Here is a 24275-nt window from a genome sequence, read left to right as displayed (position 1 = left end):
GGTGGTTGACAGAGTCGAAAGCCTTGGCCAGGTCAATGAAAACGGCTGCACAGTACTGTCTATTATCGATCGCGGTTATAATATCGTTTAGGACCTTGAGCGTGGCTGAAGTGCACCCATGACCAGCTCGGAAACCGGATTGCATAGCGGAGAAGGTACGGTGGGATTCGAAATGGTCGGTGATCTGTTTGTTGACTTGGCTTTCAAAAACTTTTGAAAGGCAGGGCAGGATGGATATGGGTCTGTAACAGTTTGGATCTAGAGTGTCACCCCCTTTGAAGAGGGGGATGACCGCGGCAGCTTTCCAATCTCTGGGGATCTCAGACGTTACGAAAGAGAGGTTGAACAGGCTAGTAATAGGGGTTGCGACAATTTCGGCGGCTAGTTTTAGAAAGAAAGGGTCCAGATTGTCTAGCCCAGATGATTTGCAGGGGTCCAGATTTTGCAGCTCTTTTAGAACATCAGCTGTCTGGATTTGTGTGAAGGAGAAGCGGGGGGGGCATGGGTAAGTTGCAGCGGAGGGTGCAGAGCTGGTGGCCGGGGTAGTGGTAGCCAGGTGGAAAGCATGGCCAGCCGTAGCAAAATGCTTGTTGAAATTCTCGATTATTGTAGATTTATCGGTGGTGATAGTGTTTCCTAGCCTCAGTGCAGTGGGCAGCTGGGAGGAAGTGCTCTTATTTTCCATGGACTTTACAGTGTCCCAAAACTTTTTGGAGTTAGTGCTACAGGATGCAAATTTCTGTTTGAAAAAGTTAGCCTTTGCTTTCCTAACTGCTTGTGTATATCGGTTCCTAACTTCCCTGAAAAGTTGCATATCGCGGGGGCTATTTGATGCTAATGCAGTACGCCACAGGATGTTTTTGTGCTGGTCAAGGGCAGTCAAGTCTGAGGAGAACCAGGGGCTATATCTGTTCTTAGTTCTGTATTTCTTGAATGGGGCATGTCTATTTAAGATTGAGAGGAAATTACTTTTAAAGAACAACCAGGCATCCTCTACTGACGGAATGAGATCTATATCCATCCAGGATACCTGGGCCAGATCAATTAGGAAGGCCTGCTCGCTGAAGTGTTTTTGGGAGCGTTTGACAGTGATGAGGGGTGGTCGTTTGACCGCGGACCCGTTACGGACGCAGGCAATAAGGCAGTGATCGCTGAGATCCTGGTTGAAGACAGCGGAGGTGTATTTAGAGGGTAAGTTAGTCAGGATGATATCTATGAGGGTACCCATGTTTACGGATTTAGGGTTGTACCTGGTAGGTTCGTTGATAATTTGTGTGAGATTGAGGGCATTTAGTTTAGATTGTAGGATGGCCGGGGTGTTAAGCATATCCCAATTTAGGTCACCAAGCAGTACGAACTCTGAGGATAGATGGGGGGCGATCAATTCACATATGGTGTCCAGGGCACAGCTGGGGGCTGAGGGGGGTCTGTAGCAAGCGGCAACAGTGAGAGATTTATTTCTGGAAAGGTGGATTTTTAGAAGTAGAAGCTCAAACTGTTTGGGCACAGACCTGGATAGTATGATGGAGCTCTGCAGGCTATCTCTACAGTAGATTGCAACTCCACCCCCTTTGGCAGTTCTATCTAGACGGAAAATGTTATAGTTGGGGATGGAAATTTCAGAATTTTTGGTGGCCTTCCTAAGCCAGGATTCAGACACTGCTAGAACATCAGGGTTGGCGGAGTGTGCTAACGCAGTGAATAACTCAAACTTAGGAAGGAGGCTTCTGATATTTATGTGCAGAAAACCAAGACTTTTACGGTTACAGAAGTCAACAAATGATAGCTCCTGGGGAGTAGGAGTGATACTGGGGGCTGCAGGGCCTGGGTTAGCCTCTACATCACCAGAGGAACAGAGGAGGACTAGAATAAGGATACGACTAAAGGCTTTAAGAACTGGTCTTCTAGTGCGTTGGGTACATAGAATAAAGGGGGCAGTTCTCCGGGCGTTGTAGAAAAGATTCAGGGCATTATGTACAGAAAAGGATATGGAAGGATATGAGTACAGTTCAGGTAACCCTAAGCGTTGGGTAACAATGAAAGAGATAGCGTCATTGGAGGCATCGATTGAGCCGGTCTCGGCGTGTATGGGGGGGGGGGAACAAAGGAACTGTATGAGGCAGTTTGAGAGGGACTAGGGGTTCTACATTGAAATTGTATAATAAGAACTAACCCAAACAGCAATAGGCAAGGCATAATTGACATGGGAGAGAGGCATAAAGCAGTCACATGTGTTATTAGAGAGAGCTAAGACACAACTGGAAATAGCGATAACGTTTGGGCTAAGACTAAACAGAATAAACAGGACAGGGTACCGTGTAAAGGAACAGTCCAGCAGGCATCAGCTGTGCAGCTGAGTGATCATAAGGTCCAGTGAACAGCAATATGTGAGTCCGAGAGCAGTTCAAATTGGTGCTTCAGCACAGCTAGCAGGGAGCACAGTTGTGGTTTGCGTGTGCTAGCGGGCCGGGGGTGGCAGATGGATCTTCGTGGTCGTCGCAACGGGAAGCCTGTTGAAACCACATCAGACTATTTCGTCGGCAAACCAGTCGTGTTGGATCGGCAGGGCTCAGTGTCAACACTAGGAGGTCCCGTCCGGTTGACAGAGATAGATAGCCGGGAGATGGGCCTGAGGCTAGCTCAAGGCTAACTGGTGCTTGCTATAGGGCAATGGTAATGGTAATCAGCCAACAACAGGTTGCAGCTAGCTAGCTGGTTGTGATGATCCGGCGCTAGGGTCCAGTGATTCCGGCAGAAAGTCCAATAAGCTCTGGGTCGATAGCACGCTGGGTCGATAGCACGCTGTGCAGACTGGCCGACGAATTGTCCAGGCTAGAGCTAGAGCTGGCTGGTGGATAGTGTAGGCCACGGACAATGGTGAAGACGCTAACGGTGACTAATAACAGGTAGCCACTATTTTCAGCTTACGGTTCTTGATGAAAGTTATAAAGAAATAATAGAATCCTTTCCACGTTGGGTGAGGCGGGTTGCAGGAAAGTATATTTAGTTAAAGAATGAAAGTAAAAAATTGAGAAATATAGACAAAAAAACAAGAAACGGGATATTTACACAGGACAAAAAAACAAGAAACGGGATATTTACACAGGACGAAAAATAAAAGCGACCGCACTGCTACGCCATCTTGGAAATCGCCATCACGGAGCTGGTGGATGTTAGAGACCTTGCACTTCTCCACCTTCCGTTTCAGGATGCCCCACAGATGCTCAATAGGGTTAAGGTCTGGAGACATGCTTGGCCAGTCCATCACCTTTACCCTCAGCTTCTTTAGCAAGGCAGTGGTCGTCTTGGAGGTGTGTTTGGGTTCGTTATCATGTTGGAATACTGCCCTGCGGCCCAGTCTCCGAAGGGAGGGGATCATGCTCTGCTTCAGTATGTCACAGTACATGTTGGCATTCATGGTTCCCTCAATGAACTGTAGCTCCCCAGTGCTGGCAGCACTCATGCAGCACCAGACCAACCATGACACTCCCACCACCATGCTTGACTGTACGCAAGACACACTTGTCTTTGTACTCCTCACCTGGTTGCCGCCACACACGCTTGACACCATCTGAACCAAATAAGTTTATCTTGGTCTCATCAGACCACAGGACATGGTTCCAGTAATCCATGTCCTTAATCTGCTTGTCTTCAGCAAACTGTTTGCGGGCTTTCTTGTGCATCATCTTTAGAAGAGGCTTCCTTCTGGGAGGACAGCCATGCAGACCAATTTGATGCAGTGTGTGGCGTATGGTCTGAGCACTGACAGGCTGACCCCCCACCCCTTCAACCTCTGCAGCAATGCTGGCAGCACTCATACATCTATTTCCCAAAGACAACCTCTGGATATGACGCTGAGCACGTGCACTCAACTTCTTTGGTCGACCATGGCGAGGCCTGTTCTGAGTGGAACCTGTCCTGTTAAACCGCTGTATGGTCTTGGCCACCGTGCTGCAGCTCAGTTTCAGGGTCTTGGCAATCTTCTTATAGCCCAGGCCATCTTTATGTAGAGCAACAATTATTTTATTCAGCTCCTCAGAGAGTTCTTTGCCATGAGGTGCCATGTTAAACTTCCAGTGACCATTATGAGGGAGTGTGAGTGCGATGACACCAAATTTAACACACCTGCTATCTATTCACACCTGAGACCTTGTAACACTAACGAGTCACATGACACCGGGGAGGGAAAATGGCTAATTGGGCCCAATTTGGACATTTTCACTTAGGGGTGTACTCACTTTTGTTGCCAGTAGTTTAGACATTAATGGCTGATTGTTGAGTTATTTTGAGGGGACAGCAAATGTACACGGTTATACAAGCTGTACACTCACTACTTTACATTGTAGCAAAGTGTCATTTCTTCAGTGTTGTCACATGAAAAGATATACTGAAATATTTACAAACATGTGAGGGGTGTACTCACTTTTGTGAGATACTGTATGTGTGTGTGTACAGTCGTGGTCAAAAGTTTTGAGAATGACACAAGTATTGGTCTTCACAAAGTTCGGTGCTTCAGTGTTATGAGATATTTTTGTCAGATGTTACTATGGTATACTGAAGTATAATTACAAGCATTCCATAAGTGTCAAAGGCTTTTATTGACAATTACATAAAGTTTATGCAAAGAGTCAATATTTGCAGTGTTGACCCTTCTTTTTCAAGACCTCTGCATTCCGCCCGGGCATGCTGTCAATTAACTTCTGGGCCACATCCTGACTGATGGCAGCCCATTCTTGCATAATCAATGCTTGGAGTTTGTCAGAATTTGTGGGTTTTTGTTTGTCCACCCGCCTTTTGAGGATCGACCACAAGTTCTCAATGGGATTAAGGTCTGGGGAGTTTCCTGGCCATGGACCCAAAATGTTGATGTTTTGTTCCCCGAGCCACTTAGTTATCACTTTTGCCTTATGGCAAGGTGCTCCATCATGCTGGAAATTGTTCGTCACCAAACTGTTCTTGGATGGTTGGGAGAAGTTGCTCTCAGAGGATGTGTTGGTACCATTCTTTATTCATGGCTGTGGTCTTAGGCAAATTTGTGAGTGAGCCCACTCCCTTGGCTGAGAAGCAACCCCACACATGAATGGTCTCAGGATGCTTTACTGTTGGCATGACACAGGACTGATGGTAGCGCTCACCTTGTCTTCTCCGGACAAGGTGTTTTCCGGATGCCCAAAACAATCGGAAATGGGATTCATCAGAGAAAATGACTTTACCCCAGTCCTCAGCAGTCCAATCCTTGTACCTTTTGCAGAATATCAGTCTGTCCCTGATGTTTTTCCTGGAGAGAAGTGGCTTCTTTGCTGCCTTTCTTGACACCAGGCCATCCTCCAAAAGTATTCTCCTCACTGTGCATGCAGATGTACTCACACCTGCCTGCTGCTATTCCTGAGCAAGCTCTGCACTGGTGGTGCCCCAATCCCGCAGCTGAATGAACTTTAGGAGACGGTCCTGGCGTTTGCTGGACTTTAATGGATGCCCTGACGCCGCCTTCACAACAATTGAACCTCTCTCCTTGAAGTTCTTGATGATCTGATAAATGGTTGATTTAGGTGCAATCTTACTAGCAGCAATATCCTTGCCTGTGAAGCCCTTTTTGTGCAAAGCAATGATGACGGCATGTGTTTCCTTGCAGGTAACCATGGTTAACAGAGGAAGAACAATGAATTCAAGCACCACCCTCCTTTTTAAAGCTTCCAGTCTGTTATTCTAACTCAATCACCATGACAGAGTGATCTCCAGCCTTGTCCTCGTCAACACTCTCACCTGTGTTAACGAGACAATCACTGACATGATGGCAGCTGGTCCTTTGTGCAGGGCTGAAATGCAGTGGAAATGTTTTTGGGGGATTAAGTTCATTTTCATGGCAAAGAGGGACTTTGCAATTAATTGCAATTCATCTGATCACTCTTCATTACATTTTGGAGTATATGCAAATTGGCATCATCAAAACTGAGGCAGCAAACTTTGAAAATATTGTATTTGTGTCATTCTCCAAACTTTTGACCACGACTGTGTGTGTGTGTGTATGTATGTATATGTATATATGTATCCTTATATGTGTGTGTGTGTGTGTGTGTGTGTGTGTGTATATATACAGTGGGGAGAACAAGTATTTGATACATTGCTGATTTTGCAGGTTTTCCTACTTACAAAGCATGTAGAGGTCTGTAATTTTTATCATAGGTACACTTCAACTGTGAGAGACGGAATCTAAAACAAAAATCCAGAAAATCACATTGTATGATTTTTAAGTAATTAATTTGCATTTAATTGCATGACATAAGTATTTGATACATCAGAAAAGCAGAACTTAATATTTGGTACAGAAACCTTTGTTTGCAATTACAGAGATCATACGTTTCCTGTAGGTCTTGACCAGGTTTGCACACACTGCAGCAGGGATTTTGGCCCACTCCTCCATACAGACCTTCTCCAGATCCTTCAGGTTTCGGGGCTGTCGCTGGGCAATACGGACTTTCAGCTCCCTCCAAAGATGTTCTATTGGGTTCAGGTCTGGAGACTGGCTAGGCCACTCCAGGACCTTGAGATGCTTCTTACGGAGCCACTCCTTAGTTGCCCTGGCTGTGTGTTTCGGGTCGTTGTCATGCTGGAAGACCCAGCCACGACCCATCTTCAATGCTCTTACTGAGGGAAGGAGGTTGTTGGCCAAGATCTCGCGATACATGGCCCCATCCATCCTCCCCTCAATACGGTGCAGTCGTCCTGTCCCCTTTGCAGAAAAGCATCCCCAAAGAATGATGTTTCCACCTCCATGCTTCACAGTTGGGATGGTGTTCTTGGGGTTGTACTCATCCTTCTTCTTCCTCCAAACACGAGTTTAGACCAAAAAGCTCTATTTTTGACTCATCAGACCACATGTCCTTCTCCCATTCCTCCTCTGGATCATCCAGATGGTCATTGGCAAACTTCAGACGGGCCTGGACATGCGCTGGCTTGAGCAGGGGGACCTTGCGTGCGCTGCAGGATTTTAATCCATGACGGCGTAGTGCAGGGGTGTCAAACTCATTTTAGCCCAGGGGCCACATGGAGGAAAATCTATTCCCAAGTGGGCCGGACCGGAAAAATCATGGTATATATAACTTAAAAACAACAACTTCAGATTGTTTTCTTTGTTTTAATACGATCAACATACAACATAAAGCTGGAGCCTGAGGACAGTGTGTCCAAAATAGTACAAGCACAACATCACTATTAATCATAAAACACGTCAAGTTTATTTGAAAATTCTAAAGAAAAAGAACACAAACACACAATGCCTCAGTGATTAACAGAACTGTTTCACAGATCACAGAACTATATCAGGGGGTCATTTCTCAGGCAGAAATGTAGATAAAAAGAATGAAATCCTGTTCCCCAAACAAGTGCAAGAACCACAGAGTCAAGAATAGGTTAAATATACAAATAAAATACAATCAATTAAAAACAATAGCACATCAACATAAAAACATGTAAACATAAAGCTGGAGCCTGAGGACAGTGTGTCCAAAAGCACAACATCACTATTAATCATAAAACACCTCAAGTTATTTGAAAGTTCTGAGGACAAAGAACACACAAACACACAATGCCTCAGTGATTCACAGAAGTATATCACAGATCACAGAACTATATCAGGGTGTCTCATGTAGCACTTTAAGTGGGGTTGCATAGTTTATTTGACTCCTGATACCTGGCATCTTTTAGCTTTCACCAGCGCATCAATATCAGGCGTCACATCCTGAGTGGCAGCCAACTTCAGGATGTGATTCAAGTGCTTGTGCGTGAGCCTTGAGCGCAGCTTTCTTTTATTTATGCTCATTACAGAGAACTTGCTCACAAAGATATGTGGTTCCAAACATGCACAACAGTTTTGCAGCGAGGGCTGTCAAGTTGGGGTAACCTGGCAAGAGATTTTGATTAAATGTGTCCAAGCCAGCTGCGGCAAATTTGCCCTTCAAATCCGAGTCACACTGCAAGTCTATTTCAAGTTGGATGCTGACGGGCAGATCAAAGGGATTCACGGTGAATGGCGAGCAAAAAACGAAGAAGTCTTTCTCCAGTTCACCAAAATTCTGAAAGCGTTGCTCAAACTCCCGTAACAGTCCCGTTATTTTATCTTTGAACCGCTTCATGTCTGCCACATGTTGGGTCGCGCACACATTTTTCAGACAGGGGAAGTGAGCTGCATCACCACCGGCAAGTTGCGTCTCCCACAATGACAGCTTCAACTTGAAAGAACGTATGCTGTCATAATACTGCGTGACAACTTTGTTGCGCCCTTGCAGCTGTTTGTTCAAGTTATTCAGGTGCTCTGTAACATCCATCATAAATGCAAGGTCCTGCATCCTTCTGCGGAATGAAATTCTAACACTGGTTTGCCCTTTTCTTCCATGAACTGTTCAATTTCGTCTCGTAAATCAAAGAAACGCCTCAGCACCTCGGCTTAACCATCTTACCTCAGTGTGGTATGGCAGGCCATAGATGTGGTCTTTCTCTCTGAGAAGGCTGTCAAACTGACGGTGATTCAGGCTTCTGGATCGGATGAAATTAACAGTTTGGATGACCACCTTCATGATGTTATCCATCTTTAATGACTTGCAACACAAAGCCTCCTGGTGCAAAATACAGTGAAAAGTCAAAAAATCACGTCCTCCATTTGCAGATTGCACTTTCTCTCTGAACTTTGTCACAACACCTGCTTTTTTTCCCGATCATTGAGGGCGCACCATCTGTAGCCAGGCTGACAGCGCGGGACCAGTCCACTCCGACCCTGTCCAGCGCGCCGACGAGTGCGGTAAAAATATCAGCTGCTGTCATTGTATCTGTCATCGGCACCAACTCCACGAACTCCTCGGTGACGGTCAATGTGTCATCAACTCCGCGGATGAAAATGGCCAGTTGTGCAACATCTGTAATGTCCGTGCTTTCATCAATTGCAACCGAAAACGCAATAAATGACTTTACTTTTTGCTTCAACTGGCTGTCCAAATCCACTGAAAGATCGGAAATCCTGTCTGCAACTGTGTTTCTTGTCAGGCTGATATTTACAAAAGCCTGACGCTTTTCAGGGCACACAATCTCCGCTGCCTTCATCATGCATGTTTTTACGAATTCACCCTCACTAAATGGTTTTGAAGCCACTGCGATTTCATTAGCAATGAGGTAGCTAGCTTTCACTGCAGCGTCACTGATGTCTCGGCTGTGAGTAAACACAGACTTGACCTACTTGCTCTGCCCCGGTATAAACAGTTTGCTTGCTTAACACAATTGCTATTGCGCCATCCAGTGGACGCAATTGGAACAGCAGTTTATTTTATTGAAAAATTGCAGCGCATTTTTATACTTTACAAAATCATCTCGCGGGCCGGATTAAACCCGTTTGCGGGCCTGATTCGGCCCGCGGGCCGGACGTTTGACACCCCTGGCGTAGTGTGTTACTAATGGTTTTCTTTGAGACTGTGGTCCCAGCTCTCTTCAGGTCATTGACCAGGTCCTGCTGTGTAGTTCTGGGCTGATCCCTCACCTTCCTCATGATCATTGATGCCCCACGAGGTGAGATCTTGCACGGAGCCCCAGACCGAGGGTGATTGACCGTCATCTTGAACTTCTTCCATTTTCTAATAATTACGCCAACAGTAGTTGCCTTCTCACCAAGCTGCTTGCCTATTGTCCTGTAGCCCATCCCAGCCTTGTGCAGGTCTACAATTTTATCCCTGATGTCCTTACACAGCTCTCTGGTCTTGGCCATTGTGGAGAGGTTGGAGTCTGTTTGAGTGTGTGGACAGGTGTCTTTTATACAGGTAACGAGTTCAAACAGGTGCAGTTAATACAGGTAATGAGTGGAGAACAGGAGGGCTTCTTAAAGAAAAACGAACAGGTCTGTGAAAGCCGGAATTCTTACTGGTTGGTAGGCGATCAAATACTTATGTCATGCAATACAATGCAAATTAATTACTTAAAAATCATACAATGTGATTTTCTGGATTTTTGTTTTAGATTCCGTCTCTCACAGTTGAAGTGTACCTATGATAAAAATTACAGACCTCTATCAAATCAAATCAAATTTTATTGGTCACATGCGCCGAATACAACAGGTGCAGACATTACAGTGAAATGCTTACTTACAGCCCTTAACCAACAGTGCATTTATTTTAAACAAAAAAGTAAGAATAAAACAACAACAAAAAAGTGTTGAGAAAAAAAGAGCAGAAGTAAAAAAATAAATAAAGTGACAGTAGGGAGGCTATATATACAATAGAATAAAGTGACAGTAGGGAGGCTATATATACAGGGGGGTACCGTTGCATAGTCAGTGTGCGGGGGCACCGGCTAGTTGAGGTAGTTGAGGTAATATGTACATGTGGGTAGAGTTAAAGTGACTATGCATAAATACTTAACAGAGTAGCAGCAGCGTAAAAAGGATGGGGTGGGGGGGCAGTGCAAATAGTCCGGGTAGCCATGATTAGCTGTTCAGGAGTCTTATGGCTTGGGGGTAGAAGCTGTTGAGAAGTCTTTTGGACCTAGACTTGGCACTCCGGTACCGCTTGCCGTGCGGTAGCAGAGAGAACAGTCTATGACTAGGGTGACTGGAGTCTTTGACAATTTTGAGGGCCTTCCTCTGACACCGCCTGGTATAGAGGTCCTGGATGGCAGGGAGCTTTGCCCCAGTGATGTACTGGGCCGTACGCACTACCCTCTGTAGTGCCTTGCGGTCAGAGGCCAAGCAGTTGCCATACCAGGCGGTGATGCAACCAGTCAGGATGCTCTCGATGGTGCAGCTGTAGAATTTTTTGAGGATCTGAGGACCCATGCCAAATCTTTTTAGTCTCCTGAGGGGGAATAGGCTTTGTCGTGCCCTCTTCACGACTGTCTTGGTGTGTTTGGACCATGATAGTTCGTTGGTGATGTGGACACCAAGGAACTTGAAGCTCTCAACCTGTTCCACTACAGCCCCGTCGATGAGAATGGGGGCGTGCTCAGTCCTCTTTTTTTTCCTGTAGTCCACAATCATCTCCTTTGTCTTGGTCACGTTGAGGGAGAGGTTGTTGTCCTGGCACCACACGGCCAGATCTCTGACCTCCTCCCTATAGGCTGTCTCATCGTTGTCGGTGATCAGGCCTACCACTGTTGTGTCGTCGGCAAACTTAATGATGGTGTTGGAGTCGTGCCTGGCCATGCAGTCATGGGTGAACAGAGAGTACAGGAGGGGACTGAGCACGCACCCCTGAGGGGCCCCCGTGTTGAGGATCAGTGTGGCAGATGTGTTGTTACCTACCCTTACCACCTGGGGGCGGCCCGTCAGGAAGTCCAGGATCCAGTTGCAGAGGGAGGTGTTTAGTCCCAGGATCCTTAGCTTAGTGATGAGCTTTGAGGGCACTATGGTGTTGAATGCTGAGCTGTAGTCAATGAATAGCATTCTCACGTAGGTGTTCCTCTTGTCCAGGTGGGAAAGGGCAGTGTGGAGTGCGATAGAGATTGCATCATCTGTGGATCTGTTGGGGCGGTATGCAAATTGGAGTGGGTCTAGGGTTTCTGGGATTATGCTGTTGATGTGAGCCATGACCAGTCTTTCAAAGCACTTCATGGCTACAGACGTCAGTGCCACGGGTCGGTAGTCATTTAGGCAGGTTATCTTAGAGTTCTTGGGCACGGGGACTATGGTGGTCTGCTTGAAACATGTTGGTATTACAGACTCAGTCAGGGACATGTTGAAAATGTCAGTGAAGACACTTGCCAGTTGGTCAGCACATGCTCGGAGTACACGTCCTGGTAATCCGTCTGGCCCTGCGGCCTTGTGAATGTTGACCTGCTTAAAAGTCTTACTCACATCGGCTACGGAGAGCGTGATCACATAGTCGTCCGGAACAGCTGGTGCTCTCATGCATGCTTCAGTGTTGCTTGCCTCGAAGCGAGCATAGAAGTGGTTTAGCTCGTCTGGTAGGCTTGTGTCACTGGGCAGCTCGCGGCTGTGCTTCCCTTTGTAGTCTGTAATAGTTTTCAAGCCCTGCCACATCCGACGAGCGTCAGAGCCAGTGTAGTATGATTCAATCTTAGACCTGTATTGACTCTTTGCCTGTTTGATGGTTCGTCGGAGGTCATAGCGGGATTTCTTATAAGCGTCCGGGTTAGAGTCCCGTTCCTTGAAAGCGGCAGCTCTACCCTTTAGCTCAGTGCGGATGTTTCCTGTAATCCATGGCTTCTGGTTGGGGTATGTACGTACGGTCACTGTGGGGACGACATCATCGATGCACTTATTGATGAAGCCAGTGACTGATGTGGTGTACTCCTCAATGCTGTCTGAAGAATCCCGGAACATGTTCCAGTCTGTGCTAGCAAAACAGTCCTGTAGCTTAGCATCTGCGTCATCTGACCACTTTTTTATTAGCCGAATCACTGGTGCTTCCTGCTTCAGTTTTTGCTTATAAGCAGGAATCAGGAGGATAGAGTTATGGTCAGATTTGCCAAATGGAGGGCGAGGGAGAGCTTTGTATGCGTCTCTGTGTGTGGAGTAAAGGTGGTCTAGAGTTTTTTTCCCCTCTGGTTGCACATTTAACATGCTGGTAGAAATGAGGTAGAACGGATTTAAGTTTCCCTGCATTAAAGTCCCCTGCTACTAGGAGCGCTGCATCTGGATGAGCGTTTTCCTGTTGATTAATGGCCTTGTACAACTCATTCAGTGCAATCTTAATGCCAGCATTGGTTTGTGGTGGTAAATAGACAGCTATGAAAAGTATAGATGAAAACTCTCTTGGTAAATAGTGTGGTCTACAGCTTATCATAAGATACTCTACCTCAGGCGAGCAAAACCTTGAGACTTCCTTAGTATTTGATTTTGTGCACCAGCTGTTGTTTACAAAAATACAGAGACCGCCACCCCTCGTCTTACCCGAGTCTGCCGTTCTGTCCTGCCGATGTAGCGTATAGCCTGCTAGCTGAATGTTGTCATTGTTGTAATTCAGCCACGACTCCGTGAAACATAAGATATTACAGTTTTTAATGTCCCGTTGGTAGGATAACCGTAATCTTAAATCGTCCATTTTATTCTCCAAAGCTTGAACGTTGGCTAATAGGATTGATGGGAGAGGCAGTTTACTCGTTCGCCGTCGGATCCTTACAAGGCACCCCGACCTACGTCCACGATATCTCCGTCTCTTCCTCACGCGAATGACGGGGATCTGGGCCTTGTCCGGAGTCTGTAGAATATCCTTCGCGAACGCCTCGTTGAAGAAAAAGTGTTCGTCCAACGCGAGGTGAGTAATCGCTGTCCTGATATCCAGAAGCTCTCTTTGGTTATAAGAGACGATGGCATAAACATTATGTACAAAATAAATTACAAATAACGCGGAAAAACACACATAATAGTACAATTGGTTAGAGGGCTGTAAAACGGCAGCCATCTTCTTCCGGCGCTGTTCACTTTAACATGCTTTGTAAGTAGGAAAACCTGCAAAATCGGCAGTGTATCAAATACTTGTTCACACACACACACACACACATATATACACACACACACATATATACGCTCACACATACAGTGGGGAAAAAAAAGTATTTAGTCAGCCACCAATTGTGCAAGTTCTCCCACTTAAAAAGATGAGAGAGGCCTGTAATTTTCATCATAGGTACACGTGAACTATGACAGACAAAATGAGAAAATAAAATCCAGAAAATCACATTGTAGGAATTTTAATGAATTTATTTGCAAATTATGGTGGAAAATAAGTATTTGGTCAATAACAAAAGTTTCTCAATACTTTGTTATATACCCTTTGTTGGCAATGACACAGGTCAAACGTTTTCTGTAAGTCTTTTGGCCCATTCCTCCATGCAGATCTCCTCTAGAGCAGTGATGTTTTGGGGCTGTTGCTGGGCAACACGGACTTTCAACTCCCTCCAAAGATGTTCTATGGGGTTGAGATCTGGAGACTGGCTAGGCCCACTCCAGGACCTTGAAATGCTTCTTACGAAGCCTCTCCTTCGTTGCCCGGGCGGTGTGTTTGGGATCATTGTCATGCTGAAAGACCCAGCCACGTTTCATCTTCAATGCCCTTGCTGATGGAAGGAGGTTTTCACTCAAAATCTCACGATACATGGTCCCATTCATTCTTTCCTTTACATGGATCAGTCGTCCTGGTCCTTTTGCAGAAAAACAGCCCCAAAGCATGATGTTTCCACCCCCATGCTTCACAGTAGGTATGGTGTTCTTTGGATGCAACTCAGCATTCTTTGTCCTCCAAACACGACGAGTTGAGTTTTTACCAAAAAGTAATATTTTGGTTTCATCTGACCATATGACATTCTCCCAATCCTCTTCTGGATCATCCAAATGCACTCTAGCAAACTTCAGACGGGCCTGGACATGTACTGGCTTAAGCAGGGGGACACTTCTGGCACAGCAGGATTTGAGTCCCTGGCGGCGTAGTGTGTTACTGATGGTAGGCTTTGTTACTTTGGTCCCAGCTCTCTGCAGGTCATTCACTAGGTCCCCCCGTGTGGTTCTGGGATTTTTGCTCACCGTTGTTGTGATCATTGTAACTCCACGAGGTGAGATCTTGCATGGAGCCCCAGGCAGAGGGAGATTGACAGTACTTTTGTGTTTCTTCCATTTGCGAATTATCGCACCAACTGTTGTCACCTTCTCACCAAGCTGCTTGGCGATGGTCTTGTAGCCCATTCCAGCCTTGTGTAGGTCTACAATCTTGTCCCTGACATCCTTGGAGAGCTCTTTGGTCTTGGCCATGGTGGAGAGTTTGGATTCTGATTGATTGATTGCTTCTGTGGACAGGTGCCTTTTATACAGGTAACAAGCTGAGATTAGGAGCACTCCCTTTAAGAGTGTGCTCCTAATCTCAGTTCGTTACCTGTATAAAAGACACCTGGGAGCCAGAAATCTTTCTGATTGAGAGGGGTTCAAATACTTATTTACCTCATTAAAATGCAAATCAATTTATAACATTTTTGACATGCGTTTTTCTGGATTTTATTGTTGTTATTCTGTCTATCACTGTTCAAATAAACCTACCATTAAAATTATAGACTGATCAATTCTTTGTCAGTGGGCAAACGTACAAAATCAGCAGGGCATCACATACTTTTTTCCCTCACTGTATGTATGCGCTCTTTCTCAATTAATCTTTCCTCAATTCCTTGCCTTCTCGCTCCTTGCCTTCTCAACACATTGGAGAAGAAGGTCTGAGGTGAGGTACCTTGGACTTTCTCTTTCAATATACATTTGAGAAGGAAGCGAGGAGATATGATACAAGGAATCGCGGAAAGACTAATTGAGATGGAACCATTGGCTACTACACAAAATGAATCAACACAAATTCTGTCCTGTGATGACTTTTGGTTATTTCTGATAATGACGTAGGCTCATGGATGACATTTTAGTAAAAATTGGATTTACACAACATTAATATTTTACTAGACATTTAGCAATTGAAGTCTGATGTTATAAACAATGTTAATGTTTAATTTCTCCTGCTGGTCTTTCTCAGGTTAGTGTCCTCTGTTCAGGCGATCATGGCCTCCTCAGCTGGTTACATCATTGCCTCCTCCTGTGATGACATCATCGAGGATCAGTAAGTGTAGAAATTCACCTCGTCCTTCTGACAATTGTTGTTACTGTAAAGCTCAGTCAGTAAAATTTGTAAAACAGACCAGGGGTATGTTTGAGTCACTAAAATGGAAGAAAACGGATAAACAGGGAGAAATTATTACTTTTGTTTTCCGTTGCAAAACATTTTCAGTTTCTTGTCCTAATGAACACGCCCCAGAAAGAGACAAGATATCAGACCTATAAAAATAATAACAAAATGATGTCGACTATAGCATAGAGTGAAGAGAAAAGAAAAGCAAGTTTTTAAAATTCTCATTCAGCCTTGAGCGATGTTTTACTTCAGGCCACACTAGAAATGTTTTAAGTGAATTGTTAACTTCAGAATCATAATTTGTCAATGGTTTTTGTACCTTGGGAGTAGTAGGGTTGTCCCAATACCAGTATCGTGATGCAGTAATACTTGATTTTTCATGGGGGGAAAAAGAACACACAAAGCAGACTCCTTTAAAAAGCTGTTGTATGTAGTCCTAAAATGTTGTGATAAATCTTGGGAAATACACAAATGTTTTTTTATTTATTTATTTTTATCTACTTTACAATGAAAAAGTAAGGTGACCCCCTAAAGCCAGATGGAAATGTGTAAATGAAACGCGCATTCAGTCCTTATATTACTGATACATAGGCTATGCTGCAGCAAATGTTGTCCTACTTTTCACAAGAAAAAAGTTACCATGATGAGATGATAGGCCTACTTGCATTGTGAACTGCGCTCTATACTGAAATGCGCTGTCTGTCCCCACCCAAGAGTAGGCCTTGGCCCGTAGATAAGCCAGATTTAAACATCACATATAATTGAAGTTCCATTTCACGGCATGCTGTTCATAGATTTAAAAATATATATATTTACCGGTTTCTCGCACTTAGTCTGACTTGGTGTGGATTTACAATCAGAGGTGTATAGTTCTTTACAGAAGCGGGAGAATCTTTGATTAATTTGGGCTCTGATAGTAATTCCCCAGTTTCAGATTCAATAGTTGCTATATCAGCTAATTGATCATTACTGCGAAGCTTGTTGGCCAGTAAACGACCTGGGACGATTACCATAGAAGTAATTGTTGAGCCTAACTAAATGGATGACAAATCCTGCTCTCTGTCTTATCAATAAATTAAGTTCTGTCTTGACTTTGGAAAGAGTAATAGCTACCTGGTCTGAAAAAAGGGTTGGTTGAGAACGCTCTAACGCAGTAACCAACATTTCCAATTATCTTATTTAATTGTGATTTATTCAACCCAGATGCAGATGAAGTTGCATTATTTTTTATAAAACCTTTTGGTGGCATCCAATAGAATCCGGGGGTCATTGACTGAATTTTTATTGAGCATTATGAATTCATTTAGTTAAATTTCAAATTCATCACAATGTAGGATTTTGCAATAATGAAACTTTGAAACGCCATCTTGTGGCTCTTTTAGGAGATTCTGAAATTTGAAATTGGCAGTAGTAGGCATGGTGATCAGACAAGCTCATATGTTGAATGTCTGTCTTAATTTAAGAAAATAGAGTTGCAGATAATATAAAGTTGATTGGGAGAATGTTTTATGCCTGTTTGAGTAGAAAATGTACTCGTTTGCTTTTGGACTATGTGCTCGCCAGGCATCAATGAGGCTGTAATCAGAGAGAATATGTTGGAGAGCCTTGGCTGCGTGTGGCTAGTAGTTGGTCTTATTATTATTGCCGGAGAGGAACGAAACTTTAAAACAGTTAGAGTTTAATGGCTGTGACGAGATGACTGAGGATAGATTAACAACATTGTACACTCGACGCAACATGTAAAGTGTTGGTCCCATGATTCATGAGCTGAAATAAAAGATCCCAGAAATGTTCCATACGCACAAAAAGCTTATCTCAAATCTTGTGCACAAAATTGTTTACATCCCTGTTACTGAGCATTTCTCCTTTGCCAAGATAATCCATCTATAGGACAAGTGTGGCATATCAAGAAGCTGATTAAACAGCATGATCATTACACAGGTACACCTTGTGCAGGGGACAATAAAAGTCCACTCTAAAATGTGCAGTTTTGTCACACAACACAATGCCCAGATGTCTTAAGTTTTGAGGGAGTATGTCCACTAGAGCTGTTGCCAGAGAATTGAATGTTAATTTCTCTAGCACATCGTTTTAGAGAATTTGGCAGTATGTCCAACCGGCCTCACAACCGCAGACCATGTGTATGGTGTGGTGTGGGCGAGCGGTTTGCTGATGTCAATGTTGTGAACAGAGTGCCCCATGGTGGCGGTGAGGTTATGGTATGGGCAGACATAAACTACGGACAACGAACACCCCCGAACAGGTCCCCTGTAGCTCAGTTGGTAGAGCATGGCGCTTGCAATGCCAGGGTTGTGGGTTCGTTTCCCACGGGGGGGCAGTATGAAAAATGTATGCACTCACTAACTGTAAGTCGCTCTGGATAAGAGCGTCTGCTAAATGACTAAAATGTAAAAATGAACACAATTGCATTTTATCGATGGCAATTTCAATGCACAGAAATACCGTGACGAGATCCTGAGGTCCATTGTGAGGCCCATTTCTTTTAAGGTATCTGTGACCAACAGATGCATATTTGTATTCCCAGTCATGTGAAATCCATAGATTAGGGCCTAATGAATTTAAATTGACTGAGTTCCTCATATGAACTTTAACTCAGTAAAATCATTGAGATTGTTGCATGTTGCGTTTTTTACATTTCTGTTCAGTGTAGTTACTCCACAATACTAACATACATGACTGAGTGAAAAGAATGAAGCCTGTACAGAATACAAATATTCCAAAACATGCATCCATAAGGCACTAAAGTAATACTGCAAAAAATGTGTCAAAGGAACTTTTTGTCCTGAATACAAAACGTTATGTTGGGCCAAATCCAACACAACATATCACTGAGTACCACTCTTCATATTTTCAAGCATGGTGGTGGCTGCATCATGTTATGGGTATGCTTGTCATCAGCAAGGACTAGGGAGTTTTTTATGATTAAAAGAAACGGAATAGGGCTAAGCACATGCAAAATCCTAGAGGAACCTGGTTGTCTGCTTTCCAACAGACTCTGGGAGACAAATTCACCTTTTAGTAATAACCTGAAACACAAGGCCAAATATACACTGGAGTTGCTTACCAAGACGACATCGAATGTTCCTGAGTGGCCTAGTTACAGTTTTGACTTAAATCGGCTTGAAAATCTATGGCAAGACTTGAAAATGGCTGTCTAGCAATGATCAACAACCAACTTGACAGAGCTTGAAGAAGGTTTTAAAAAATAATGGGCAAGTACTGTACAAACCAGGTGTGCAAAGCTCTTAGACTTACCCAGAAAGACTCACATCTGTAATTGCTGCCAAAGGTGTTTGTAACATGTTGAATACTTATCTAATCAAGATACAGTGGGGAGAACAAGTATTTGATAACCTGCAAAATCGGCAGTGTTTCCTACTTACAAAGCATGTAGAGGTCTGTAATTTTTATCATAGGTACACTTCAACTGTGAGAGACGGAATCTAAAACAAAAATCCAGCAAATCACATTGTATGATTTTTAAGTAATTAATTTGCATTTTATTGCATGACATAAGTATTTGATACATCAGAAAAGCAGAACTTAATATTTGGTACATAAACCTTTGTTTGCAATTACAGAGATCATACGTTTCCTGTAGGTCTTGACCAGGATTGCACACACTGCAGCAGGGATTTTGGCCCACTCCTCCATACAGACCTTCTCCAGATCCTTCAGGTTTCGGGGCTGTCGCTGGGCAATACAGACTTTCAGCTCCCTCCAAAGATGTTCTATTGGGTTCAGGTCTGGAGACTGGCTAGGCCATTCCAGGACCTTGAGATGCTTCTTACGGAGTCACTCCTTAGTTGCCCTGGCTGTGTGTTTCGGGTCGTTGTCATGCTGGAACACCCAGCCACGACCCATCTTCAATGCTCTTACTGAGGGAAGGAGGTTGTTGGCCAAGATCTCGCGATACATGGCCCCATCCATCCTCCCCTCAATACGGTGCAGTCGTCCTGTCCCCTTTGCAGAAAAGCATCCCCAAAGAATGATGTTTCCACCTCCATGTTCTTGGGGTTGTACTCATCCTTCTTCTTCCTCCAAACACGGCGAGTGGAGTTTAGACCAAAAAGCTATATTTTTGTCTCATCAGACCACATTACCTTCTCCCATTCCTCCTCTGAATCATCCAGATGGTCATTGGCAAACTTCAGACGGGCCTGGACATGCACTGGCTTGAGCAGGGGGACCTTGCGTGCGCTGCAGGATTTTAATCCATGACGGCGTAGTGTGTTACTAATGGTTTTCTTTGAGACTGTGGTCCCAGCTCTCTTCAGGTCATTGACCAGGTCCTGCCGTGTAGTTCTGGGCTGATCCCTCACCTTCCTCATGATCATTGATGCCCCACGAGATGAGATCTTGCATGGAGCCCCAGACCGAGGGTGATTGACTGTCATCTTGAACTTCTTCCATTTTCTAATAATTGCGCCATTAGTTGTTGCCTTCTCACCAAGCTGTTTGCCTATTGTCCTGTAACCCATCCGAGCCTTGTGCAGGTCTACAATTTTATCCATGATGTCCTTACACAGCTCTCTGGTCTTGGCCATTGTGGAGAGGTTGGAGTCTGTTTTATTGAGTGTGTGGACAGGTGTCTTTTATACAGGTAATGAGTTCAAACAGGTGCAGTTAATACAGGTAATGAGTGGAGAACAGGAGGGCTTCTTAAAGAAAAACGAACAGGTCTGTGAAAGCCGGAATTCTTACTGGTTGGTAGGTGATCAAATACTTATGTCATGCAATACAATGCAAATTAATTACTTAAAAATCATACAATGTGATTTTCTGGATTTTTTTAGATTCCGTCTCTCACAGTTGAAGTGTACCTATGATAAAAATTACAGACCTCTACATGCTTTGTAAATAGGAAAACCTGCAAAATCGGCAGTGTATCAAATACTTGTTCTCCCCACTGTATATTAGTGTTTTATTTTCCATTTAGAATATATATATTAATTTTTTACTTTGACAGAGTATTTTGTGTAGATCGTTTGTGTAGACAATAAAATCCAATTTAATCCCACTTTGTAACACAACAAAACATTTATAAAGTCAAGGGATGTGAATACCTTCTGAAGATGCTGTAGATTTTGTCCCGCATGTCCAAAATGACATTCATGTTTGTCCCAATAACCAGTTGGAATTCAGTTAATCCTAACAATATTCTGTTCAGAGAATCAAAAAACATAGGATCATATGAATTTGGAGTATACACATTAAAAAAGGCAAAGGATATTGAGAGAGTGCGAATGTTTGATAGGACAATTTAGGCCTTTCACATTCCAAGAGAGAATAGCTAGTGTTGCCATTATTTTTCAGAAAGGAATGTTAATTATATAATTGTTATCTTTAGTGTTGATGACCCCATGGATATGTAACAAAAAGCAGGACCCACACGGAAACCCACCCATTGGTCCTTCCCCACCCAGAAAACCCTTGCTGTAAACCACCCCCCCCCCCCCCCCTCTCCCCTTCCCTAACCACCCCTCCCTAGCCTCCAGCCCCCAAACTATATTCCTTTTGTAAAACCTTTTTACATACGAATGAATCAAATCCAAATATTGTAGCCTTGCTTATTGAATGCCCGCTGTTCAACTAGGTTACCTTACCGTAACCCCTTTTTTCGACCTATTTTTTCTTTTTTGTATCAGGCATTGGCTCACCAGCGCCTACATCCTCTTTGCCGTGCCCTACTTTGTGTACGACATCTACGCCATGTTCATGTGCTACTGGTACAAGCTGCGCATCAAGGGTCACGAAGCAGACAGCGGCGCCAAACCCCTGGGTGCGGCCCTGACCAGCTACCTGCGCCGCGAGTTCCTCATGGTGCTCCACCACGTCGTCATGGTCACCGTGTGCTTCCCCATCTCTGTGGTAACTGTTGCCCAATGACAACATGCAAATGCTGGGAGAATGACGTGTGAGTGAGTGTTTATTGGAAGTATCTTGTGTGTGTCATTATTAAAGATATTTGGTAGGGTACACAGGCAAAACCTTGTGGCCGTGTGGTTTGGGTGTCCGCCTGGATATTGGGAAGTTGGATGTTTGATTCCCCGGTCGAGTCCTACCAAAGACTCAAAAAATCGACTTGATGCCTCTCTGCTTGGTACTGAGCATTAGGGATACAGATGGATTGGGGGTAAGGCCCTGTGACAGACTAGCCTCCTGTCCAGGGGGCGTACTTGTACATCAAGCTGCATCATGCTACAAAAACAGCATAAAGGCTCCTGCCCTATGGACAAGGCTTACTTTACACTGGCAAAAGGGTTTGTTGAAGGCTTATTCATGATGATAAAACATGACTTTCAATGAATGGCTGCCAACTGTCTTCTTCCTCTTTCCCCCAGTTCTGGCGACAGGGCAAGGGGGATTACTTCCAAGGCGTCATGTTCTTGGCGGAAGTCAGCACTCCGTGGGTCTGTCTGGGAAAGATCCTCATCCAGGTACTTCAGTTTTTGAACATCTCTAAACTATTGTGTTCGGAGTACTTTTTGAAGTGCACACATCTCTAGGTGTCCCACTTGTGTTTCAATTTCTCAAACAGAGACCTAATTGGACTGTTGGTTCCTGGCATGTGGCTCATCGCTCTGTCATATGCCATCTATGCCTGTGTGTGTCGTGTATAACAGCACATCTGTAATATGACTTACATCAATTACAGCACATTACAGTACACTGAGTATACAACAAATTAAGAACACCTGCTCTTTTCATAACATAGGCTGACCAGGTGAATCAAATGATCCTTTATTGATGTCACTTGTTAAATCCTCTTCAATCAGTGTAGATGAAGGGGAGGATTTTTAAGCCTTAAGAAAATTGACACATGGATTGTGTATGTGTGCCATTCAGAGGGTGAATGGTAGGGCATAAAATGAACACCAGCCAAATGCGGGTAACTTTAGGTATTGGCGGGTAAGAATGTCTATTTCACCAGCCACGTTGGTGGGTGGTTAATTTGCAGGGCTCTACAGTGTGAGCATTACCTTCGTGAATAAAAATAGTCAAAAGTATGAGCACATGTGCGAGTTGCGATTTATAGCAGAAAAATGCTGCAGTAGCTGTTTTCAAAGTATTTCTGCTGTTTTGTTTCAGAGCTGTTATTGCACAAAGATATACGAATCCTATATCCCACCTCGTGCAGCGACACTGCCTGGCAGGGGAGCTGTGCGCACTGAGTGAAGTGCTGATATATTCATTTTTGGAGGCGCTGCGCACAGGCATACGTTGGTCTAATTTACTCGAAAGTATCAAGATGGCGCCGATAGACATGGCCGCTCTGTTTCTAGCTCCTAAGCAACTTTGCAGTATTCTTTTTTTTGTTTGGTTATTTCTTACATTATTAGCCCAGAACGTTTTTTTGTGTTATTACATACAGCCAGAAATTACTTTTGGATATCAGAGCGGCAGTAACTCACCAGCATTTCAACCAGAAATATGACTTTCCTGAATTGGATCCTTTTTTCGTATCCCCCAAGGCGAATGAACTTATCCCAGAGGTTGCTCCAAGACGCAGCCGGCAGAGAAGAGGTATTCAGAGTGGACTTTTAGTCCAACACGGTAGGCGTGCACACCATCCACCGCTTCCGAGTATATTACTCACTAATGTTCAGTCCCAGGACAATAAAGTAGATGAGCTCAGGGGGAGGATCTCCTTCAAGAGAGACATCAGGGACTGTCACATACTCTGTTTCACGGAATCATATCGCTCACCGGATATACTGTCCCCGTCCATACAGCCAGCTCTCCGGGAAGAAGAAGGTGGAGGTGTATGTTTCATGATTAACTACTCATGGTGTGATTGTGGTAACGTACAGGAACTCAAGTCATTTTGTTCACCTCACCTAGAACACTGAATACCTCACAATCAAATGCCGACCGCATTACCTCCTGAGTCATTGTCACAGCCGTGTATATTCCCCATCAAGCCGATACCACGGCGGCTCTCAAGGAACTACACTGGACTTTGTGCCAACTGGAAACCGCATATCCTAAGGCCACATTTATTGTAGCTGGGGACTTTAACAAAGCAAATCTGAGTAAAAACCTACCGGAGTTCTATCAACACATTGCCTGCAGTACTCTGCTTCAAAAACTCTCTACCATTGTTACTCTCCCTTCCGGGATGTCTACAAGGCCCTCCCCCGCCCTCCCTACGGCAAATCAGATTACGACTCCATTCTGCTCCTCCCTTCCTATAGGCAGAAACTCAAACAGGAAGTGAATGGACCGTGCTAAGGTCTATTCAATGCTGGTCTGACCAATCGGAATCCATGCTTCAAGATTGTTTTGATCACGTGGACTGGGATATGTTCCAGGTTGACACGGTGACTGAGTTCATCAGGAAGTGTATAGGGGATGTTGTTTCCAATGTGAAGATTAAAACTTATCCAAACCAAAAACCATGGATAGATGGCAGCCTTTGCGCAAAACTGAAAGTGCGAATCACCGCATTTAACCACGTCAAGGTGACTGGGAATATGTTTGAATACAAACAGTCCAGTTATGCCCTCTGTAAGGCAATCAAACAGGCAAAACGACAGTACAGAGACAAAATAGAGTCGCAATTCAAGGGATTTCCAGACAATCATGGATTACAAAGGGAAG

General features: G+C 44.3%; 1 protein-coding gene across 2 annotated transcripts in view; it reads left to right on the top strand.

Moving 5' to 3' along the window:
- The window catches only part of tlcd3bb (TLC domain containing 3Bb), a 65992-nt gene that overhangs the window by 14980 nt on the left and 26737 nt on the right, over window positions 1-24275 (top strand). For both annotated transcript variants that reach the window (XM_084178870.1, XM_084178869.1), the window contains exons 3-5: window positions 15498-15581; window positions 21320-21542; window positions 22016-22111. In XM_084178870.1, coding sequence (XP_084034996.1) covers window positions 15498-15581; window positions 21320-21542; window positions 22016-22111 — 403 coding nt within the window. The remainder of the gene's footprint in view (window positions 1-15497; window positions 15582-21319; window positions 21543-22015; window positions 22112-24275) is intronic.

Source organism: Coregonus lavaretus (genome assembly GCF_964263955.1).
Source record: "Coregonus lavaretus genome assembly, chromosome: 1".
In the NCBI taxonomy this organism is placed as follows: Eukaryota; Metazoa; Chordata; class Actinopteri; order Salmoniformes; family Salmonidae; genus Coregonus; species Coregonus lavaretus.
The sequence above is the reverse complement of the archived record's forward strand: the minus strand, read 5'-3'. Positions and strand labels throughout refer to the sequence as shown.